At 38.8% G+C, this 22096-nt stretch overlaps 2 protein-coding genes across 10 annotated transcripts; one reads left to right on the top strand and one right to left on the bottom strand.

The window, feature by feature from the left end:
• The first annotated feature begins 742 nt into the window (after window positions 1-742).
• Window positions 743-18320, top strand: tpd52l1 (tpd52 like 1). 9 transcript variants are annotated; one of them, XM_037750777.1, is made up of 12 exons: window positions 743-971; window positions 3669-3764; window positions 5355-5570; window positions 8122-8142; window positions 9822-9940; window positions 10029-10177; window positions 11292-11393; window positions 12395-12427; window positions 13163-13177; window positions 13850-13888; window positions 14731-14791; window positions 16171-18320. In XM_037750777.1, exons 1-12 carry the CDS (start codon window positions 953-955, stop codon window positions 16291-16293), a joined length of 993 nt encoding a protein of 330 aa, XP_037606705.1. In that variant the 5' UTR covers window positions 743-952; the 3' UTR covers window positions 16294-18320. The 9 variants fall into 9 exon arrangements, with proteins under 9 accessions (XP_037606705.1, XP_037606706.1, XP_037606707.1 ...); XM_037750778.1 differs by lacking the exon at window positions 12395-12427 and having other exon boundaries at window positions 744-971; XM_037750781.1 differs by lacking the exon at window positions 5355-5570 and having other exon boundaries at window positions 747-971.
• A 671-nt stretch (window positions 18321-18991) lies between these two features.
• Window positions 18992-21720, bottom strand: hddc2 (HD domain containing 2). The gene is made up of 6 exons (XM_037750787.1): window positions 21566-21720; window positions 20377-20498; window positions 20107-20209; window positions 19925-19993; window positions 19689-19827; window positions 18992-19322 (listed from the first exon to the last, which is right to left on the bottom strand). The coding sequence occupies exons 1-6, from the start codon at window positions 21638-21640 to the stop codon at window positions 19192-19194; spliced, it is 639 nt and encodes a 212-aa protein (XP_037606715.1). The 5' UTR covers window positions 21641-21720; the 3' UTR covers window positions 18992-19191.
• Window positions 21721-22096: the final 376 nt, after the last annotated feature.

The raw sequence follows: 22096 nt of genomic DNA, 5'->3' as shown, positions 1-22096 counted from the left end.
ATTTTACTTTTGATAGTTTATTTTTATGATAATAATTTTGTGCTTTTACTTTAGTAATATCTTTAATTCAGGACATTCGCTTGAAATGGGGTATTTATACACTGGGGTATAAGTACTTTCACTTTTACGTAAATAAAGGATCTAAATACTTCCTCCTTGATTTTTACTAAGGATTTCTTTTTAATATATATATATATATATACATATATATATATGTATATATATATATATATATGTCAATCATCATTTCTTACAAACTTTTTTATGAAAATATGTAGCATGAAGTCACATCTTAGACTTACGTATTGTCAAGAAAAAACAAAAGTAACTAAAATAACTCACTTTTCTTGTATTTTTTTTTCGTATTTTTACATCAGTTATAGTTTTTGTTCAAAACTTTTTTATGAAAATATGTAGTATAAAGTCAGATATCCTAGACTTAACATATTGTCAAGATAAAACAAAAGACAGACTAAATTAACTCACTTTTCCTGTATTTTTTTCATATTTTTGTATCAATTATAGTTTTTGTTTCAAGCTTTTTCATGAAAATATATAGCATAAAGTGAGACATCCTAGACTATTTAGTTTTATTTTATTTATTTTAGTATTGTCAAGAAAAAAAAAGAAAAGACAGACTAAAATAACTCACTTTTCCTGTAAGGAAATAAGTGAGTTAAGCAAATTACAGAAGCACGAGCCCATTGGCTCGTGTTTCAAGCTCCGCCCCGGAGCTGGTCCAGCGCGTGACAGCCGAGGAAACCCGAGTAAACACACAGTAGTGACCTAACGGCCCTAACGGACCTAACGGCTCTAACCGACCTAACGGACCTATCGGCTCTAACCGACCCAACCGTCCTACCGGACCTAACCGACCTAACGGCCGCCGGTGTCTCGTCTTGTCTCTCTGGAGGTTTATCATATCAGGGAGAAGTTTCACCTGCCGTCGCTGATGGAGACCAGACAACAAGGTGAGTCTGAGCCGGTTCACGGTGAAAAACAACTCGTTACTGTACAGACGGAAGTTAAAAACAGTCTCTTAGTGTCAGTTAGTCAGTTATTTGCTGTCAATCTGATAACGATGCTGCTCCGACTCCACTGTTTTTGGGTTAAAAGAGGAAAGAAGCGGTTATAAATCATAAAACAGGCTGCTGGGCCAGTGAAACAATCTGTAATGAGCATATTGGAGCGATAACTAGCCTCATTCACTGTTTAAACTGGTAACTTGTTCCGCATAATGTTTCTACAATGTCAGTTTAAAACCATTCATGCTGCGTTCAGGGACAGCTCTTCTGAAGACATGTCAATGATGCATTCAGGGTCAAATGACCAAAAGATACCCTGACCCTTCAGGTTCAGGAAGCAAAGAAACAACATGAAGCTCCAGACATGCACACACACACATACAGTGAGTGCCAGTGTGCTGTAGGTTTGTGTTACTGTTTATTCAAGTCATCATGGAAACTCCACACCAAATGAAGTCTTGTGTCTGGATACTGTTTCCTGTCTCAGAGTCTGTCTGGTTTTATAATGTACCAGTTTATAGGTATTTATTTGTAGAAGGTCAGCAAAGTACCAATTTTCCATTGATCCCTGAAATCAATTTAATCTCATTGCAATTATTGACTTATATTGCAAATGCGATATTAGAGGGAATGATAATTTTTACCTCATTATACTCATTTTCATTGAAAAACATATTAAAATGATTATGGTGTGATTTTTTTATGGGGCTCTGTACCAAACAAAGATGTTTTCTTAAATCTGTAGAATTTGATGTATTGGCCAGGACATCTCAACAGCACCACGATATTTAATTTAAAATGGTATTTTCACACAGATTTCACCTTTTAACAAATATTGCGCCTCCTGCGATTTCAATATTGCAGTAGGCCATATTGCCATGTCGATAAATAATGTAATCAATTGTGCAGCCCTATTATACACACCTGCATCTTAACTCGCTTTGGACCATGCACCATGTGAAAGGTGTTTATAGTAGAGTGCCAAATATTTATGCCCTTTTGCCTTATCTGGCTTTGAAGGACATTCAACTCTTTCATGTTGTTGGATGTTGTTCTACCATTTGTGGCATTATTAGAGAGTGTAATATTTGTGCTGTTTTAGGGCTGACACTGACAGGTGTTTTGAATGCACTGGAATAATTAAAATTTCCTAATTTACTTTCCTTCATTTACATTCAGAGTCAACATTCATGCAATTGTTTGGTATAGGTGGTAATTTAAAAAAAAATGTCAAACACGTCGCTGTTTGATTTAGCCAATGTTTTACTGAGGGATGGGAATTTGAATGTTAAAAGTGAGACATGAACTAATCAAATAACATTAGGGCAATGACTCCCATATCGGTGCAGTGGGATAAAGGTAGTGTTTGCTTATGCAGGTAGTTAATTGCATTCCTTTGCATTCCAGGTCTGAATGTGTAACTATGGCTAACAGGGAGTCAGCGGGGCTTTGAGTTGGAGGCTGGAGCAGGGCAGCAAAAAGCTTTACACTTTCCATGAAACTTGATAAACATGAACATGATTATTTGCATTTATAATAGAAATATGGGTTCCCAAAAACATCCCGAATGTTTACAATCCAGTGTTTTAAATGAACTAAAAAAAAGGTTTATATACAGTGTTGCTCTTTGGCCATGTTGCAGGCAACTTGGCCTCCGGTTTATCTTCAATTGATTTGCAGCCATATGACCATCCCCGGGCCTCTGATTTAGCATAGCCACATGACCAGCGGGCCAAATGGGAGTCTTGTGACCAAAGGTATTCCCCCCCAGACAAGAGGAAGGGGGGAGAGGAACAGAGAAAAGAGAGTAAATGTAGAATGCATCAGATATTTTTCATTGGTTTCATAGTAAAGCCCATGAAATATATCAGATTGGTATAATGAGTTCTGTGTAATCAGAGTAATCATCGCCTGCTTTAATCTGCTGAAATGATGCTTTATCATCAGAAGTGTTTCAGTAAATGTGGCCCACTAAAATAAGCCTTCATGATGTTAGGGAAGGAAAGTTATATGGAAACATAGCAAGGTCTACAAGGTATTTCTTTAAATGAATGTAATGTAAACTAATGTATGTTTTACACTGAAATCTGTGACCTTCTCTCCCTTGAAAGAGTGGCTTACCAGCCTAAATGTAGAAGTTAAACAAGAGGGAAATCATTGTTAGTGTGAAACAACACCGCCCGTATGCCGGTCCACTTCCTCCTGTAGTGCTGATGTAATGAGATTTCATCAGCAACCAGAGAACGTGGATTGCTCAATAACCTTCTTATTTAATTGTCGCAACAGATCTCATTGTTATCTCCGTGTGGTACAGATTTTCTCCCTGATATGCTTCTTAAGTAGCAGGAATCAGGTAAATCCTGTTTAAACAGCTCCAAGAAGATCTGTGCCACAAAGGGTCAAAAGTCAGACTTCCTGTTCCTGTTGCAAATGCAGAGTCAGATAAACTGCCTGTAATGAAACAGACCTCGCTGTTATCAAGTTACTGACAGGGCCGGAGGATGGACGCTGGAGAAACACTGAATCCCTCCAGAGGAGTGACGTGTGTGTGTGTGTGTGTGTGTGTGTGTGTGTTTTTGTTTGTATATATAATATAACCAGTCTTCTTGTCTCCTCTCGCCCTGCTGCCTTGCTCTGCTGCAGAGTTGTACTCTGGTGTTCTGAGTGACGCAGTGGTGGACTGGGACATGGGTCCTGGAGAGGAATGGGTTAACTCAGCCACACACCAGGGAGAGCAGGGTAAGACTCAACTCTCCCAGATTAAAAAAAAATAAAAATCCACACTGAATCACAGGGTGCTAAAATACTGCTCACATCACAGGAAGCTACGTCAAAGCATGTGTGTTTTGCCTGCCGTGACATCACCTGTTTTGAGACAAAATTACATCACTGACTGGGGTTTTGGAAGAATTGCAGCGTGTCAGTGCAGCGGCAGTTTTCTCCCTTATGTGATTCGGTGTTGATTTAACTGCTAATAGTCAGGAGAGTGGGTGAGTGTGGTCTTGAAATATTAAAATAGAACAATTCATAAACTGTATATAAAGATGGACGACATGACAGCTCCCCAAAAGTGAAGCCGAAACATCTTGATTGCCCCCTGGTGGCTGGCTGCGGTATAGGTCATAAATCCCGCCTCCTCCATGTTAGCGGATGGGCCAAACTAAAAAGTCAAACTACACGTCAAATAATTTTTTTCCAAAGATGGTTTCTGTCATTTTAAGTTGTTTTTATCACGCAGATGTATGTTCAAGTGTTAATTTTTTCTGATAAGTTTGATTTTAATTAGTGATTTGATGCTATAAAAAGAGGGTGAGACGTCACGATAAGCTGCGGCCGTGTGGACGTTTTTATTGGACTTTAATAGTTGTAATCCACAGAATACAGCTTCAAATGACGTCAAAATCTCAAGATGGCAGTTCCCGTATTCGGGATATTTTGGCTTCACTTCTGTGCAGTGGGAGGAAGTGGAAACGCTTCGTCCATCTTCATACACAGTCTATGGTACAATTAAATATTTTAAATTGAAGGAAATATCATTCCACTAACCTGAGGTTGTTAAATTAAGATAAATTTACCCTTCAGGAGTGACTTAACAAATGGTCTAAGCCAATACACCCAATACAATGTTTTGTTGTAGTTTTGTTGCCTTAACCTAAAGAAGCCTTTTTGTTTGTGTTCAAAACATAACGCTTCATTCAGTTTTACAACGTGTTAAAATGTGTTTCTTTTAAGTTTTGCTTTCATTTTTACAACGTAGGCCTAGTAGGCATAGTAGACCCCTAATGACCCACATCTATGGTGTTTATAGCGACCAATAACGCCTACTTTAATGGCCTGATAACTGTCGAATTGGGTGCTGAAAAACCTTTCCTTGACCAAAATACAGTAAATCTAAACACAGATTGGTATTTGATGCTCCTTTGAGGCACATAATTTAACTTGGCAGGTTGCCCACTTTGCCGAGTTGAGAGTCCAGCCTGGATTACGTATTTAGCACAATCCAGACACAGTGTGTAAACAAGCACATTTAAAGAGAGAGACCAAAAAAAAACCAAGTTGCAACAATATACGATTTTTAGTGCCACATAGAATAAAATCACCGTTTTGTAGCTGTGGCAGCTGATAGGGCTTTCTCTCAGTGACACATGATTCATTGATTTCCTGGAGCTGAGACTTCTCTTTTAAAACACACTTACTTCCTGTATTTTTCAGTTTTTTCAGTTAAGCTAAAACGTCATTAAAAGAGGACTCATCACTTGCGAAATAAGATGAATCAAGCACTTTTCTGTTTTGTCTACTGAAGATGTATTCAACTGTAACTTTGCTCAGGTTCGAATCAGGGCGTGTTTTACCCCTCTGGCGAGGAATCGGTTAGAAGGAGCTCATATGATGACGACTTGACTGCGGTGGCACAAAATGGGGAAAACCTCACAGAATGGGGTAAAACTTCACCATCAGGGGGCGATCAGTGGGGTCAGACGTCTATGTCCCACTCTGACAACTGGGTCATGTCCACCACTTGGGATATGCAGCTGGACAGCACAGGTGACGAGGGATGTAGACTAGAGCCTGTAGAATAGATATAATCTGTCACTTTGGTTGAACATTTACTTCTAAATGACCTCTGTGGGAACCTGTAGCCACACTAGAGCTGCCTCTGAGGTCACTGAGGTCAAGTCCTTTGTGTTTTATCTGGTCGTCTAATGGTTTACGCAGCCTATGAATTAAATGCTACAATTTTCTATATTATACGCAGATTCAGGTATTGTTAGACTTGATCATTTATTTGTATTTTGACTACTTTTAGCCCAATCAAGTAAAGAATGATTCAGTATTTCCCCACCAGGATGTTAGTCTTGGCAGTGTGTATTGAACCGACATGTTGGCCTAGACCATATTGGGTATAAATGAAACAAACAAAACTAAATATAATTAAAGAGTCAACTAAATAAATAAAAAAAAAATCCAAATAATTAAAGAATTTTAGAGAGACCTTGATTTTGGTGTCTGGTCAAAAATATCTGAGAGATGTGGTATGTGTTGGAGGGGACTTGGACTCATGACCTCGGTATCTAAAATCCTGGCATTGCATGTCCTAGAACAGTGGTTTTCAAAAGGGGGTCCTTGACGGGATTCAAGGGGGTCCCCAGCAAAAAGAGGGAATCATTTATTTTCACTATAATTCCATCCATAAGTAACACGATGACAGAACGTATGACTATTTCGGTCATGGGTTTCATACACTTTATGTAATAAAATATGTACAAGCAACAATCCTATCAGATGGGGGGACCCTGGTACAAAATCTTATCAAATGGGGGGTCTGTAGTTTAATTTGTGTCAGTTTAGGGGTCCTTGACAAGAACAATATTTATGAACCACTGTCCTAGAAGAACATGATTAGCTACTACAAAAAGTGTACACCGGTGATATACATGAGCATGTTTTGAGGCAATGTAGATGTCAAATTCAGTGAAGAATAATGTTTAAAAGGAATAAAAGCACATGATGATCATTTAGCAGCTTATGGCAAAGTTGCCTGTTTACATTGCTTTAAAAATGTTGCGTAACATGACCTGAAAATTCTCATTGATCCACCCCACCTCTCAGTTTAGTAAAGAGCTTAGGATCTGACCTTACCTCTTATCTAACTGATTTTATGCAGTGAACCATGACTGGGATCATTAACTTATTACAGCATTTTTCACATTCCTGACAATTGGCAACGCTACGGCAGTGTATCAAATGACAAGGACGATCTTTCAAAACCAACGTCTAACTTTTCCGTGGCATTGCACCATCCATTGGTGTTGATAATACAAGCAGCTTGCACACTGTGCCTTTTGTTTTCATAGTGACAAACTGTTTTACATGTGACACAAATAGTTCTTACATACATCTCTCAGACACTTGATAGAAACTCCCATAACACACAGACACAGCCTGCTCTGATATGTTATAGCAAAAATGTGATGTTCACTTTTCTACAGTTGTAGATTTTTGTTTAAGTTTAGTAAACACTGCGTTAGCTTAAAGGAAACCTGCATTAGCCAAGAATGTATAAAGAGAACTGGATACAGCGTTGGAGGCGGGCTGCCGTTCATTCCTATGAGAGTTGCTCAGTGGCGCACGAGGCCAAAATGGCTCGACTGCCGAGTATAAAATTACCCGGATCATCCTGCAATCTGCATCCATTGGGCCCACAGAGCAGGTGCAGTATCGGAAAGGCGTCCGATACTGCCCATAATTCGGGATTGGTTATCGGCGAGTACGCCAATCTATGCACCGATCAGATACCATAATTTATTAATCCAGGAAAAAAATCGACTTGTTTAACCGGAAAACAATTCTTCATCGCTGCTCGAAAACAGTAGCCTTCACTGTGCTGTCGCCCTGATGGCTACCACTGCTGGCAACTACTGTTTTAGAGCAGCGAAGAAGAACTGATTACAGGTAGTTTGCCACGTGATGATAGCGAACAACAACAGTGCGTTGCTATATCATTGTGTTGTGGATGTGTGAGTGTAGCATGTTGCATCCATCTCTCGAGTGCATTTTAGTGTTTTGTGTTTAAGTTAATTAATGAAACAGTTAATGTTTCATTGTAATTGCCTACCTCCAATTAATACGGAACTGACACTTGTGGAAAAATATGTAAGTTAGTGCTCTTCCTGGCACTTTTAAGGTCTTTTCATGGCTGTGTGAACATGAAAAAAAGACTCTCTAGTTCTCCATGCACTTTAACAGACATGAAAAGCTTCCATGTTAGCCACAGGGGGGGTTGAAAATCTGATTTTCCTGCTGCTGTGTGGTGTTAGTGTATGCAGAAATAGCTCCCTACTATAGAGAGGCCTTGTACTGGCGTGTAGTGCTGTAAGCTATACACTTGTGTAAAATGTGCATGTGGTGCTGAGCCCCTTAGATTTTAAAGTATTGAACTGTTTGTATAATTTTGTTCTTGTAGCTACTTTAGTCAGCAGAAGGCTAGTCCACTGACTAAAGTAGCTACGAGAACAAAATAGCTAGCATAACATAGCATAGCTCTCAGTCTTCACTAACCTTTCACTGTCCTCTCTTATAATGCCGCCACATCAAGAGAGAGGACACCTCACTGCAGGTACAGTAATCCTTTAACATTCTGTTAAAACTGCGTTTTCCAAATACAGTTTACATGCTAATCGTTGTCCACTACAAACACAAGTGACATAATTACCTACATGTTTTTCTCGGGTCGTGTGTACACTGTCGTCCTGCCGTTGCCTGGTGCTGGGCGGTACCTGTCTGTCCTGATTTGCCTTTCACAAATATCCTGCAACAAGTGTAGTAGTTTGGTTTAGGATCAACATCTAAAGAGTGTGTGGGTGTGTCGTGGGTAATTGTGTATATGAGACACAGTGCTGTTTGCAGAAGTATAAGTACAGTGTGAGAGTAGTATAATAAGGTGTTTGTGTGAGAGGCAGAAAGAGAGAATATCTTCTGAAGACTGTTTTTCTAAATCTGTGAAAGAAGGTGTTTTCCGTCCCCTCAGAATTTCCCACCCACAATTTCTTGTGGGACTAGGAATATGTTTTATATGCTGTTTGATGATTTCACAAACTTCATTTTGGTTCCACTGAAATCCAATATTCCAAGTTTTTAAAGTCAATCTGTCCCCAGAAACAGCATCTTGTTTGTTTGTATGTGTGGCAGTCAGTAGTGTCCGTCAGCAAGATAATCCACATCAGTTAATCCAGATTAAAGCTCTGCAGCCCGCCGCCACAGATTACATAACTGTCAGAGACGCAGTCAGACATAGAAGAGACAGACATGGAGACAGACAGACAGACATAGAGACAGACAGACAGACATAGAGACAGACAAACAGACATACCGACGGACAGACAGACATAGAGAAAGACAAACAGACATATAGACAGACAGACAGACAGACATACAGACGGACAGACAGACAAACATAGAGACAGACATACAGACAGACAGACGAACAGACATACATACAGACAGAGAGACAGACAGATATAGAGACAGACGGACGGACAGACATACAGACAGACAGGCGGACAAATAGACAGACATAGAGACGGACGGATTGACGGACAGACAGATGGACATAGACAGACATAGAGACGGACAGACAGACAGACAGACAGACAGACAGACAGACAGACAGACAGGCAGACAGACAGACACACATAGAGACGGACAGATGGAGGGACAGACAGACGGACATACAGGCAGACAGACATACGGATGGACAGACATACAGACAGACAGACATAGAGACAGACAGACAGGCACATGGACAGACAGTTAGCAGCACACAGGTAAAACAACAAAACAGGAAAAAGGGCAGATACATTTTAGAAATCTATTAAGTAGATCTTAAGTAGGAGAAACAAAACAGTAAAGGTCAGAAGCTTTTCCTTAGAAGGTCTTTGATGTTGCATTTAAAGTACACGATGGTTAAACTCTTCATTTACACCAATAACAATTACATAACATCCATTTGGCAGACACTTTTGTCCACAGCAACTTACAATAAGTGCCTCCATATGGGGACAAGATCTTGTCAAAATTCATGATAAATTGATGCATTTAATCCCAGGATCAGATCTACGTCAGCTCAGTTTCAGTGCCATCAGTTCAGAAATTGAACTGGATGTCTTTTTTAAATTAAATGATTACTTTCATTCACAGATCATTCTCTCTCTATTTTTTTCTGTTTGTGTGTGTCCTACACTGTTTTACAGGTCAAACAGCGGTTTTTAATTTATTATTTATTTATATTTCATTCAGGTTATCTGGACTCTGAGCCGCTGAGAGAGGCTGATGAAGATGCGGCGTCAGAAATCAACTTAAACACCTCCACCATGACGGAGGAGGAGAGAGAGGAGATTCAACAAGAGTTACTTAAAGTATGTTCGTTCGCACATGCACGTTCTCATGAGTGTTGATGGTATGAAGACAGTTAAGTAGCTCTTTGTCTTTTTTGTATATGTCCAGCTGGAAGAGGAGATCAGCACGTTGAAGCAGGTTTTGTCGTCCAAAGAGAAGCAGCACGCAGAGCTCAAACAGAAACTGGGCATGACTTCTCTGAACGAGCTCAAGAACAACTTCAGTAAAGGCTGGCACGACATGCAGACCTCCACAGCGTGAGTTCATATGTGTGAGACAACTGACAGAGAAAGAAGAGTTTGCAGGTTTGAGTTAAAGTGAAAGGGAGAAAGTGTGTTTGTGTACCCAGCACATGACAGAAAGGCTTTTCTGTTTGCTGTCAACATAGATGCCCTTTACAAAACAAACAGAAAGGGCAGGTAGTTCTGTTTTATAACAGCCAATGAAACCACACTCCACACTGAGTGTCTGTTATAGACACAGATATCAGAAACTCAATTAAAAAGACATAATCCTCCGCTCCTAGCTGCACAGCATACACATCTACAAGCTAAAGGCTATCGTTGACCTCATGACACAATTAGCTGGACATGTACCGATGATTTTTACTGTATTATCAGCAAAACATCTGTAATGCAGCCTTTTTGTGTGCAGAGAAATAACCTAATTTCCTCATTAGACCATCAGTTACTGTATGAGCTCTTCCCCGGACACCAAGAGACGAGGGAGAGCAAGGGGATAGTCTCCAAAGGCCGCCCTTCTTATCCAGTTACACTTCAACCAGAAGATCACTTTACACTCACAGTTGCCGTCCTCATCTATAATGAACTAGTGTGGCCACAGGAGTGTAAGATCCAAGAGAAACTGGGTGTGGAAGTTGCGACCCGTGATGCAAATGTAAACAAAAAGGTCGACACACTACCAAATTTTAAAACACATAGGGAAAAAAATAAACACAGCTCAAATTTCTTTTATCAATCTCGAGGCTTCAAAACGGCAGTCCACAAACCAATAGGTGACGTCATATTGACTACGTCTACTTATTGTATACAGTCTATGGTTTGTAGTGTAAAAAAAGGTTGAAAGGCCAGGCTGTTGCAATACAGTAAGTGATAAGACGATAACAAAGCATTTTGAAACAAGTTACGTGGGTTTTATTGCCTGTGATTAGGATGGTGATAAGTAAAAATTTATGTGAATAGTCTTGATGGCCCAAATGCACTTTTGAGTCAATGATCCCATTTATTCTAACGTTATTGTTAACGTTAAGTTTGTGTGTTTATGTTTACGTGTTTGTATGAATACTGTATTAAATTCAGTGCGTGTATGTGTGTAGAAAAACATTCTGAATGTACCTTCTTTATGTCTCAGCTATAAGAAGACATCAGAGACGCTTTCCACAGCCGGACAGAAAACATCAGCCGCCTTCAGCACACTGGGCACTGCCATCACCAGGAAGATCGGGGACATGAGGTACACAATGATCTTCATTGTTTACAGATAATGATCTGTGTTGACTGATAATTCATCATGCAAATAGTGTGAACGCCCACTGAATTTGGTTGCTCTGTTGACAAATGCACTCAGCTGGACACATCGTGCCCATGTGTGTCAAACATCATGTTAGAAAATGTGCCTTTTTCCCATCATAAAGCTCCGTCACCAACACATTTGTTTATCCAAACCCATCGTCACCCAGACGACCCATTTACCACCGATGCATTTCCACTTTTTTTACCAATTTATTTGTGCTATCCTTCCCCCCGTCTCTCAGAGAGCAGAGATTTGACTCTTTGCTCTATCCAGCTCAGGGGAAGGAAGTTGTGATTATGTAAGCCCGCATTAAGCTGCTTTATGTGGGAGCTGATGGGCCCGAGGCAAAGTCTGTCCTCCTCAGTCGCTTTCTGTCTCTTGTTCTGTCTCTTTGCCTCTCTGTCACTCTGTGCTGCTCTGTTTGAGACACTGAAAGTCAACCAGCCAGCATGTACTTCTCTGTCCTGTGAGAAATAAATGGAGCAGTTGTTTGTGTGTATGATGACAAGAGAAAGCTAGAGAACGTGGGCCTCGGTGACTTCATGTATATGCAGGAGAAAGCACAAGAAAAGCTCAGGATACAAAGCTGATCGGAGGGACAGCAACATGTCAACATACAGTATATAAATTATATGTTGTTGGTTCGTGTAAGCAGAACAAGAGTTACTGTGTAGTACCATTAAATAAAACTCATTTTTATTTTAAAGCAAAAAAAAGGCGTTGATACTATTACTTTGACAAAATATGTTCATTCATAAAAAGCACAACAGAAAAACAGTATTAAAGCCACCATATTTCCTGTGGGGACTGTAATGTGTTGACAGGGGCTCTCCTCTAAAGACAAATGGGGTATTGTTACTTCTTCTACACTGCAGCTTATTATGTTTTTTTGGAATATAAAGTGCAGGAAGGAAACAATGAATTATCTTTGGTTATTCCAGCATGGTCGGTCTAGAGTTACTGTTCCCTCGGAGGTATGTCCCCGTAGTTAATGACTCATGCTGTGCGTAGGTTTTGGTTTGTGTGCACACAGTAGGCAGCATGATTTTGTCTTTGCTGTGGATGTGTTTTGAAGTGTGTTCCTGCATGTCATTTTGTCATATCAGATATTTAACCATCTTTAAACTGAAGTTTAATTCTCAATGGATACAGCATATCATGATTTATGTATCTATCTGTCTCTCTAAATCTAAATATTTGTAATTTGTGTGCAGTTATAAATCAGATTTTCCGCTCTTTGGACGCTGTTACTTCTGTCACATTTCTCTTTCAACAACTAATTCTGACTCTTTATTCTTCTTATATCTGCTGTGTGTGTGATCACTAGATATTTAGTTTGTGTACAAAATGTTAAACATCGACTCGATTTAGGGTTTCCTTTAAGTGTGTGTGTGTTTGTGTGGATAGGATTGTGTTTTTGTGTGTTTCTGATGTTTAACTTTGGCACTTTGACATTTTCATTTTGTTTACACATCTGTGTACAAGTGGGATAAAGTATAGTGTAGTATAATCTGGTTCAGTAATGTTGTTCACTTGCTTCCAGTTTACTTCCCCTAACAGGTATTAGTGTCAGTTTACCTTTTGTAGTGGCATGGTTTGTATTAATAACATTAATATTCTACTAAAGTGACATAGTGTGACTGTGAAGTATTCAAGGCCTGTCAAAGTATCTTTTAAATGTTTTTCCATCTTCCTCCATGCTTCCAAAGGTCCAACTCTATAGGGTAAGAGTCACACATGGCTGATTATGTCACATTAGTTGTTCCTCACTTAGGAGTCTCAACTCAATAGATCTCAGATCAGCTGATAGCACTTATATAACAGGTTGGTGCAGTGTGGACTCAAAACAGTCAGCTGAGTAAAATGCTGCTGCCATGCTGGACCGTAGGACTCTATATCAGGTGCTCGTCTCATGTCAGAATGAGAATCTAATTGATTTTGATCTCTGATAAGCTAAAACAACTTGTCTTGCTGAATCATGTGAACAAGGTGTCATGAACTTTCCCAGTTGCAGGAAAATGCTCAAGCTAAGCCAGTACAGGCTGATGTAAGACCATGCAGGCTTTTTACATTTCTGAGCAATCTGAAATTAATATTGAGTTGCAAGCGGCCCTTTATGATATCATACCATAGATATAATATCCTTTTTGTCTGTGTCGACGTTGCAGCTGTTACTCTGTTTATCCACCAGTAGATCGATCAGCTTCCCTGCTAAACTTGTGCATATCAGATTGACCCTTTTATCTCCATTTCATCCTCTGAGAGAGGCTCTGGGAGTGACTAATGTGCACAATGTCTGTTTTCTGTAGCTAACTCTGGCTGTGTGTGTGTGTGTGTTTGTGTGTGTAACTTGTGCTAATCATTAACTCCTCTCTCACCACGCTCTCTGGGGACAGCTACTCTATCAGACACTCTATGAGCATGCCCACCATGAGGTAACCACTGTGCTTGCTTGCTTTGGTGTGTGTGAGAAACAGTCATTTTTTAAGAAACCTTTACTAAGAAACCTGTAAAAAAAAGAATACGAGAGATGCTTTCATGTGGTATTTATTGACACCTGCTTACACCCCATACTGTTGTTTTCCGGTGCCTTTTACTACTTTAAGAACATACTGTATATGCCAATACAGTAAATACTTAGTTATTTATTCCACGGCTCTGTTGAATACTCGATTCTGATTGGTCAATCACGGCATTCTACGTTCTGTTATTTCTTTAGAGCGGGCCGTTGCTATGTATCAGACCGTTGCTATGGACGCAGTCCTAATCTCAGAGTCTGGAAGAACATTTTTGTGTCAAATTATTTATTTCTTAAGTAAGTAGCTGCGTAATAAGCGGGATAATGTGCTTCGCGTCGGGGTCCTGCATCACGCTGTCGGGATTATTTCAAAACAATGCCCGGCTCGTTGTACATCATCCCTTACATAGTGTATATAGTGTTTATCCCAAATAACCAGCTTATAATACTGTAATAATAATAATGTAATAAAATCATTTTAGCAGAAAAAGGATGATTATTCATGTGTATATATGATAAACATTAACCTTAATTATTTACGTTATAGAAAGGGGTAGGACCTTATATATTATATAATTTGAGAACTATCTGTATATGTTTACTGTTCTTTTTATAGGTTATTCTTTCTATTCTTATTTTGTTTTCTTATTATTTGTTACATGTTCAAAATAAATCCATCCATCTATCCATTCAGCAAATCGTTTTATGCAGTTGTTTTAAAATAATAAACTAGAATGTCTTTTTATCTTTTATTTACAGAAACTCTCCCAGCTTCAAGTCTTTTGAAGAGAAAGTCGAGACTACGGTGTCCACAATCAAGGTAAACAGTGTGTGTTTGTGTGCGTGAGAGACAGTTTGCAGTGTTAAAGGTACAGTGTGTAGGATTTGGCAACATCTAGTGGTGTGGTTGCAGATTGCAACCAACTGAGTACTCCTCTGCTCACTCCTCCCTTTACAAGACTACGGTAACGTGAGCCATGGAGTGTAAAACCGTGGTAACAGTTCACCTCGCTCAGAGGCCATCCTCACCATAATAACACTACTTTAGGAGCAACGGAAGTCAGACGACGGCTGGCGGTACTATGGTTTTGCTCTCTGCGACTCACGCTACCACAGTTTTTACAAGCGTGTCGGAGAACTACGGTGGCCTTCAGGTAACATAAAAACGTGAAAGGCTCTCTCTAGAGCCAGAGTTTGGTTTGTCCGTTCTGGGCTACTGTAGAAACATGGCAGACTCCGTTAAGAGGACCTGCTCCCTATGTAGATATGAAGGGCTCATTCTAAGCTAACGAAAACACAACGATTCTTAGTTTCAGGTGATTATACACTAATGAAAACATAGTTATGAATATTATATTCTAGATCCCCTGAAATGTTGCACACTGTTCCTTTAACTGGTGATTTAGCAAAACACCATATTTTATCTTCTAAATAGTCTCACTTATTTCAAGGCACCAAAGTGTCATGTGGAGTGTATTTTGAACGCATCGATTCCATATTTCTATATCTAGTATCAAAGAAATATTTAAAATACTTTAACTGCTTGTCATCTAACTTCACTATTTGCTAGTCCTGGTGACAGAAATATTGACAGTGACACTAATTAATATTCTGTAAACTATGCTTTGTTATGATCTGTAGTAGTAAGCTGTGAAAGAGGAACAGGTCGGGCTGTTATAAAACATCAGTGAAGCAGAGAGAAGTGAACACTGTAATCTGAGTGTAATTGCAGCTTATACTCTTGACTCTTGCAGTGAGCTTGTTGGTTATTTATATTCACACTGATCCTGATACAGTCTGAGACGTAGCAGACTCTTGTCTATACTGTGCAATAGCCATTGGAAAGACCACCATCTGATTTATGATTTATTGTATAAATACTAAATTGCTGCGGAACTTCACTCCTATTTTTTGACTTTCATTTTTAATATCATCATGTCAAGGATAACAGGGTCCTTTTTATAGAAAACCAAACACTTCTTAAGTTCATGAAACCTTCTCATAAACACTGGGTAAGCTCAAAGACACACACTGTGGTGCTCAACGTTAAAAACTGTTTAAATCATGGTTCCTGTAAGTTTACATTCCAGTTTACGGGAATGAAACATCCCTGTTATCCTTTTATGTGCCAGTGAGTGATAGTGGAGGTCCTTGTGAAAGTCTGCCACCCTGATACATTACTTTCTGCATTTTTTTTAGACAAAGGTCGGCGGTCCGGAGACGGGAGGCAGCTTTGAGGAAGTCCTCTCCTCCGCGGCCAACGCCAGCTCTCAGGACACGCCCACTAACAACTTGACGGACAACTCCGAGAGAGCGTGTTAGAGCTGCATCCACACCGTGAGGCGGAACTTAAACCCAGGAACTTTGTCACGTATCTACTCAATGCTCTGACTGAAATGTTACTTTTTATTTGATCACACGTGTTAAGATGCTTTTGCGAACAATCCCCATGTAACACTTGGATGGAATATCCTGCAACCCCAACATGCTTACACTTGATAGAAAATATCTTGTTTGGACCAAATTTATCCTAAATATTCTAAAGCGGCAGTTGTCTACTTTTTTATTTTGAAAGATCAACACACCTAATGTCAAAAGCACACCTACCTAGTAGAGGGCTAATAAACAAAGTGAAATTATTCCACGTGCAACTAAAGTGGGTTTAAAGGAAGAATCTGCTGACAACCTAGATTACTTTATTAATTTCATTAAGAGATCAGAGCTGGTCGACCTTTTTGCTGAAGGACTCTTTTTCAGTTTGGTAGATTTAACCAATGATATGACAAATGTAACCTGCCCTCTAGTGGCCTCCGAACCATGTTAAACCACAAATACTGATCCAATGGGGGTTGAAGCTAAGCCTTAGTTTAAAAAAAGGAGGATGAGAAAATTCCAAGTCAGCCTCCAGAAGACAGACCGAACCCAAACCCTGCATTTCTTGTGTCACTTAAGTTGAGCGTCTCTCATGGTTTGGCTCACGTACAGTAGTCACCCTCTCATCACGAGGGAAAAAACCCAGCTGTCAAATCACAACTGGAATTCCTCAGACACACAAATTAATTCCATCTTTTACTCTGTAAATTCAACATAAGGAATCAAACCTCTACATCGCTACAACTTTCATACCAAAAACTACATTTTTAGGTCATTAAGACAGACTTTATGTTACATTTTTAACTACCTTGTACTTTTTACTAAAACATAAAAAAAAAAATGTACATATAATACCCACGTTGATGTGATCAACCCAGAAGTCCTGGGTGAATATTTGTAAACTTGTATAAATGATTTTACACGACCAATTAAGATTTTGTTACAGCACCTAAAAGGATATTTCATGGGCTTATTTTGCAAATGCAGCCAGTCGTACCACTTTTTGAAAATCCCATCTGACTGTTATACACATTTCCGCTGCTGACAGTTTGAGTCGGGCCCTATTTGAATGCTGAATCATACTTATATGGTACGTGTATTTAGTCTGTTGGACCTCACACAAAATCTGATTAATCACTTTGGACAATGCTGGAAATAACAAAAACAATAGTACACACACCATTCTCTTAGATGTTTTTTAACCCTGTGTTGAACTGCTGTACCTCAGATTAGTGCTGGATTCATACAGGTAAATAAATCATGACATTTTAACCCTAAAATGGTCCGGATAATGTAAAAGCTGAACTTTATTGGAGGCCTATTGCCTATGTAACTGATCCACAGTATAACATTGATATAACATCATATTGCTGCTTGCTGTGGCTTCACAAATAGGTATGTTTTAACTCTTCCTGGTGCAGAACTAACCTGTTAAATGCTGAAAGAAAACATCACTTTTTACTGCTCATGTTATGAAAAAAGTTGGTGTCACGTTAAAGTACGGCCTCCGTGGCCCATCATTTAACTTTACCATCAAAGTAACATTCTGTTTTAAATAGATAACCTCTTTTGTGTTTCTCATATCGTCTTTCAGGTGTTGTAAGATTTGATCTTCTTTGCTGTGGTTTGTAAGATAAAGGTTGCCAGGTCTGACCTATTACCAAATAACTGAGGCATGTTTCGTCACTGGAAAATTAACTGCAGATATATTTTATCTTTGTATATTGTGTTGGGTTGAAATCAAACTGAACTCCAGTTAAAAGAACTTTCTACAAAATGTTTTTACTAAAACTCAAAACACCCAAAGACATAACTGTGACATTCAAATAAAATAGCATTGTATGTATATGTGTATTAATCTGTATTCATACAATTAATTACACACCATTATACACTTTTTATGGCTGATGGATCGATATTAAAGATCGTTTAAACCAAACCAAATATCACAGATGACTGTTTTTTTTTACAATAAACACTGACAATTGTGACTGAACCCAAAACTGAAGAAACTGCAATAAAACAAACCAAACACACAATAATAATGTGCAACTGAAGTTCTATGCAACATTCTGACTGATTTTAAATAACGTCCACATCTGACCACCGTTTTCTCATTCATCAGCAACACTGAATTCCTGAGTACGTTGTTGGTACTAACATATTCTGTATATTGTACAGTAAGACTGCATCAGAAAATGTATTAACACTATTTTCTGGTCGCTCAGCACCATTGTTTTAAAGTTATTTTTTTCCTATAAAGTAATATCTGCCAGATAATTATTATTAACAACATGTCAAAATGTAATAAAAAATAAATAAATTTAATGGAGCGGAAACACAATAAAGCATCTCGCTGTAAAGAAATGTTGGCACAGTTTCTCAATACATTAGCAGTTCAATAAACACTAACCGTAAGAGAGGTAAAATGTGCAACTAATGTGATAATGTAACATTAATATCTGGGATTTAAAGAGAAATCTTCAACCCATTTATAAGGACATTTCATTACATTTTGACACGTTATTGCATTTGTATATTATCTGGCACTTTCTGCATTAGCAGCTGTCCCAATGTATTTATTATAGATGGCGATACTGTATTTTCTAGGACAGTATGGATTAAATTAATGGGCCAAAACAGCTGCATGCACATAGAAGATATCCATGTGCCATCATCGTCAGTTGCACTGCAGTAAAATGTGTCAAAAATGAAGAGATTTTGAAGACAGTTGAAACTCCAACAACACAGTTTCCCCACTGATCCTGTGACGTGTTTGTGAATCCTCGTAGACACACTTTGTGTTACAGTCCCTCCGCTAAGGAGGTGTGTGTGTGTGTATTACAGTCAGGAGGTGTGTGAAGTTGCCGCGCCGGTCGTCTGCGAGTTCTTTGTTTCATCCGTTTTAGTCATGTGACATCCTCTCTCTTCATTCAAAGAGCTGAGGAGCTGGAGCACGTCTGGGTGATGGAAACGACCTGGGAGAGAATACAAAACTAATTATACAAAATGCAAGGCAACTTGCTTCAAAATCTTTGAAATATAAATAAAATTATATGTATAAAAAAAAGTCTGCACAACATGACAAAACTTGTTTTTAAATGAATTGAGGCCTAAAAATTAGATAAAACTATATTGTTTGGAAACAGTAATCTAGGGTCAAAGTGCCACAACTATGGATTATTGACTGTTTTATAAAGCAAATAACTGTTTCAAATATAATATGAAAACTGCTTAGTTGCATACGTATACATTGAATAAATAACACAAGGTAAAAAAGCGATCCTTAGTGCCAGAATGTGAGCAACTTAAAATGATGAGATCCAGTGAAGAAGAAGTCTTGCCTTTAGTGGAGTCAAAGAACTCCTGCAGTCTTCCCGGTGTTCCCTCCAGCTCCTCGTACTCATGAGCCTGCAGGATCATCTCCAGGAGGTCAAACTGTTTCACCAACCGGGCCTCTGCACTGCTCTGGGTTTCATATTCCTGCAGAAAAAAACACAAATGAGTTTTCCACAAGAACATGCTGACATACATATAATTATAAATTCATTCATGAGCTACAAACACACCAGAGACGTACCTCCCAGAGTCCATACATTTCCTGCTTGAGTCCCTCCGGCAGAAGAGATGATAGATGTTTCATCGCCTCCTGAGAGAGACGTGACGCCGAGAAATAAGAAAACCCCAAAACAGAGATGGTTTCATTTTATAGAAACCATCATCGTTACCGGCTCTATCGTGTTTAGATGTGCAGTGACTTGCCTCTTCTCGCCTGTGTTTCTCAGCTTTACTGATGTTGTCTGATGGAGCGATATCTCCCACAATGCACTCTGCCATGTCATGAACCAGAGCCAGCTTTATGCATCTAAAGACAGTGAGGTAAAACATGTATGAGCATGATAAAAGTATTTTTGCAACAAAATATTTGGACTACGCTGCATAAGCAAAGTGGAAAAATCTGATGAGTATTTATGCTTTTTTGGAAATCCATTTGCTTCCAGGTCTGAGTTGCAAGCTGAGTGAATGAAGCACCTGTCCTTGTTCACTGTGGGGTCTGTGATGGTCAGAGACATCATGGCCATGCGGTACATGTGGTCCGATACACTCTCTGGCTTCTTCACGTTCCTGTACACCCAGCCGGTCCTTGGGACCCTCTGCAGGTTAACGCCAACCACAACAACACACAATTAGCACACAAAAAGTGCAATAAACAAGTGCAATACCTCAATCATATATCTTATACTGTATATACTGTATATGTTCTTAATATGCCTTGTACAAAGTATTTCTTATACATGTACATTCATACTTCCTGATATGTATATGTTCTTAATATGCCTTGTACAAAGTATTTCTTATACATGTACATTCATACTTCCTGATATGTATATGTTCTTAATATGCCTTGTACAAAGTATTTCTTATACATGTACATTCATACTTCCTGATATGTATATGTTCTTAATATGCCTTGTACAAAGTATTTCTTATACATGTACATTCATACTTCCTGATATGTATATGTTCTTAATATGCCTTGTACAAAGTATTTCCTTTTATAATTGTAATATAACTTATTATTTTTAATGGAGCTTCCAAGCAAAAAGCATTTCACACGATTGTACTTGTATAACCGGCATGACAATAAACATCTTGAATCTTGAATTTGAAAAAATGTAATATATGTCTCATGACATATTTCACCAGCTTTAGTGAGACAGTTTGGGTTTTGCAGATACTGACTTCACTGCACAGAATTATTGAAAAATGTTGTTTAACTGCACATTTTATAATATAAGACATTTATAAACAAAAAAAAATCACTGTCTGAAGCTTCTGGAAGGTGACTATTTCCTGGTTTTCTTAGTATTTTATGATAGTAAACTGAATTTCTTTAGGTTTTGCACTGTTGGTTGGACAAAACTAGACAAAACCATGTGTGAAACCATTGATAATGGTTTCATTTCTTTGACCACATTAAGGCACAGATAAGGGAGTCATATTGTTTGATTAAATAGGTTTCTCCTAATGTTATATACCCCTTTAGGTTATAGCAGTCTATCCCAGTACACCAAGCACTGCCTCACTGTGTTAGCAACAGTAACACCAGCAGAACAGTCAGTAAAGACAAGCTACAACACACTTCAGGTAATGTGATGTTCATTTTTTGGTCAGAGACTAAATCAACAGAAGGTAGCCAGAGTTTGGGAAGAAGTCTTACTTTGAGTTGTCCGATAAGTTTCATGAATTGCAGCATATTGCTCACACCGGCTGCTGTCTCCATGGTGGCCGACATTACTACCCCCTGACCCGGATACAGATAGTAGAGTCTGACGGTGCTCTCCTCATGTAGTTCCCCAAAGCATCCGCTAGATGGCGGCATAAACAACAGAAGGAACCTAAGAGAAAAGAGAAACTATGAATTCATCTGCCTGGATAGTGAAGTCAAATACTGGGTGCATGGTTGGGAATACTTTATAAATAAAATAAAATGTAAACAAAGGTAGTTGCACTTGAGGTGTATATTGCATCAAGGATATATTGCACACACAAATGTATTTCACATTCAGTGTATTAATGTTGCACAGATGTATTGTTTGTATTTATTGTTTATTGGTTGTTTATCTGTTCTTGTTCTGTATGCACCTCGTCCTTTTACTCTAATGCAATGATCTATGAGCCATGTTGTTTGTAAATTTGAATTTGTCATGAAAGTCATGAAAATCATGAAAGTCATGAAAAACAAAAATGC

The sequence above is a fragment of the Sebastes umbrosus genome, chromosome 18 (genome assembly GCF_015220745.1).
Source record: "Sebastes umbrosus isolate fSebUmb1 chromosome 18, fSebUmb1.pri, whole genome shotgun sequence".
In the NCBI taxonomy this organism is placed as follows: domain Eukaryota; kingdom Metazoa; phylum Chordata; class Actinopteri; order Perciformes; family Sebastidae; genus Sebastes; species Sebastes umbrosus.
The sequence above is the reverse complement of the archived record's forward strand: the minus strand, read 5'-3'. Positions and strand labels throughout refer to the sequence as shown.

What these genes read in the sequence shown, in the direction of transcription:
- hddc2 (XM_037750787.1), bottom strand. Translation starts at nt 21,640, where the DNA reads ATGTCGGCCACCATGGAGACAGCAGCCGGTGTGAGCAATATGCTGCAA. An exon ending in CCCACAGTGAACAAGGACAG is followed by an intron (nt 20,210 to 20,376) that starts GTGCTTCATTCA and finishes CACTGTCTTTAG; the next exon opens with ATGCATAAAGCTGGCTCTGG. An exon ending in AAATGTATGGACTCTGGGAG is followed by an intron (nt 19,828 to 19,924) that starts GTACGTCTCTGG and finishes TTTTTTCTGCAG; the next exon opens with GAATATGAAACCCAGAGCAG.
- tpd52l1 (XM_037750777.1), top strand. An exon ending in TATGCAGCTGGACAGCACAG is followed by an intron (nt 5,571 to 8,121) that starts GTGACGAGGGAT and finishes CGCCACATCAAG; the next exon opens with AGAGAGGACACCTCACTGCA. An exon ending in AGGAAGATCGGGGACATGAG is followed by an intron (nt 11,394 to 12,394) that starts GTACACAATGAT and finishes TGGTTATTCCAG; the next exon opens with CATGGTCGGTCTAGAGTTAC.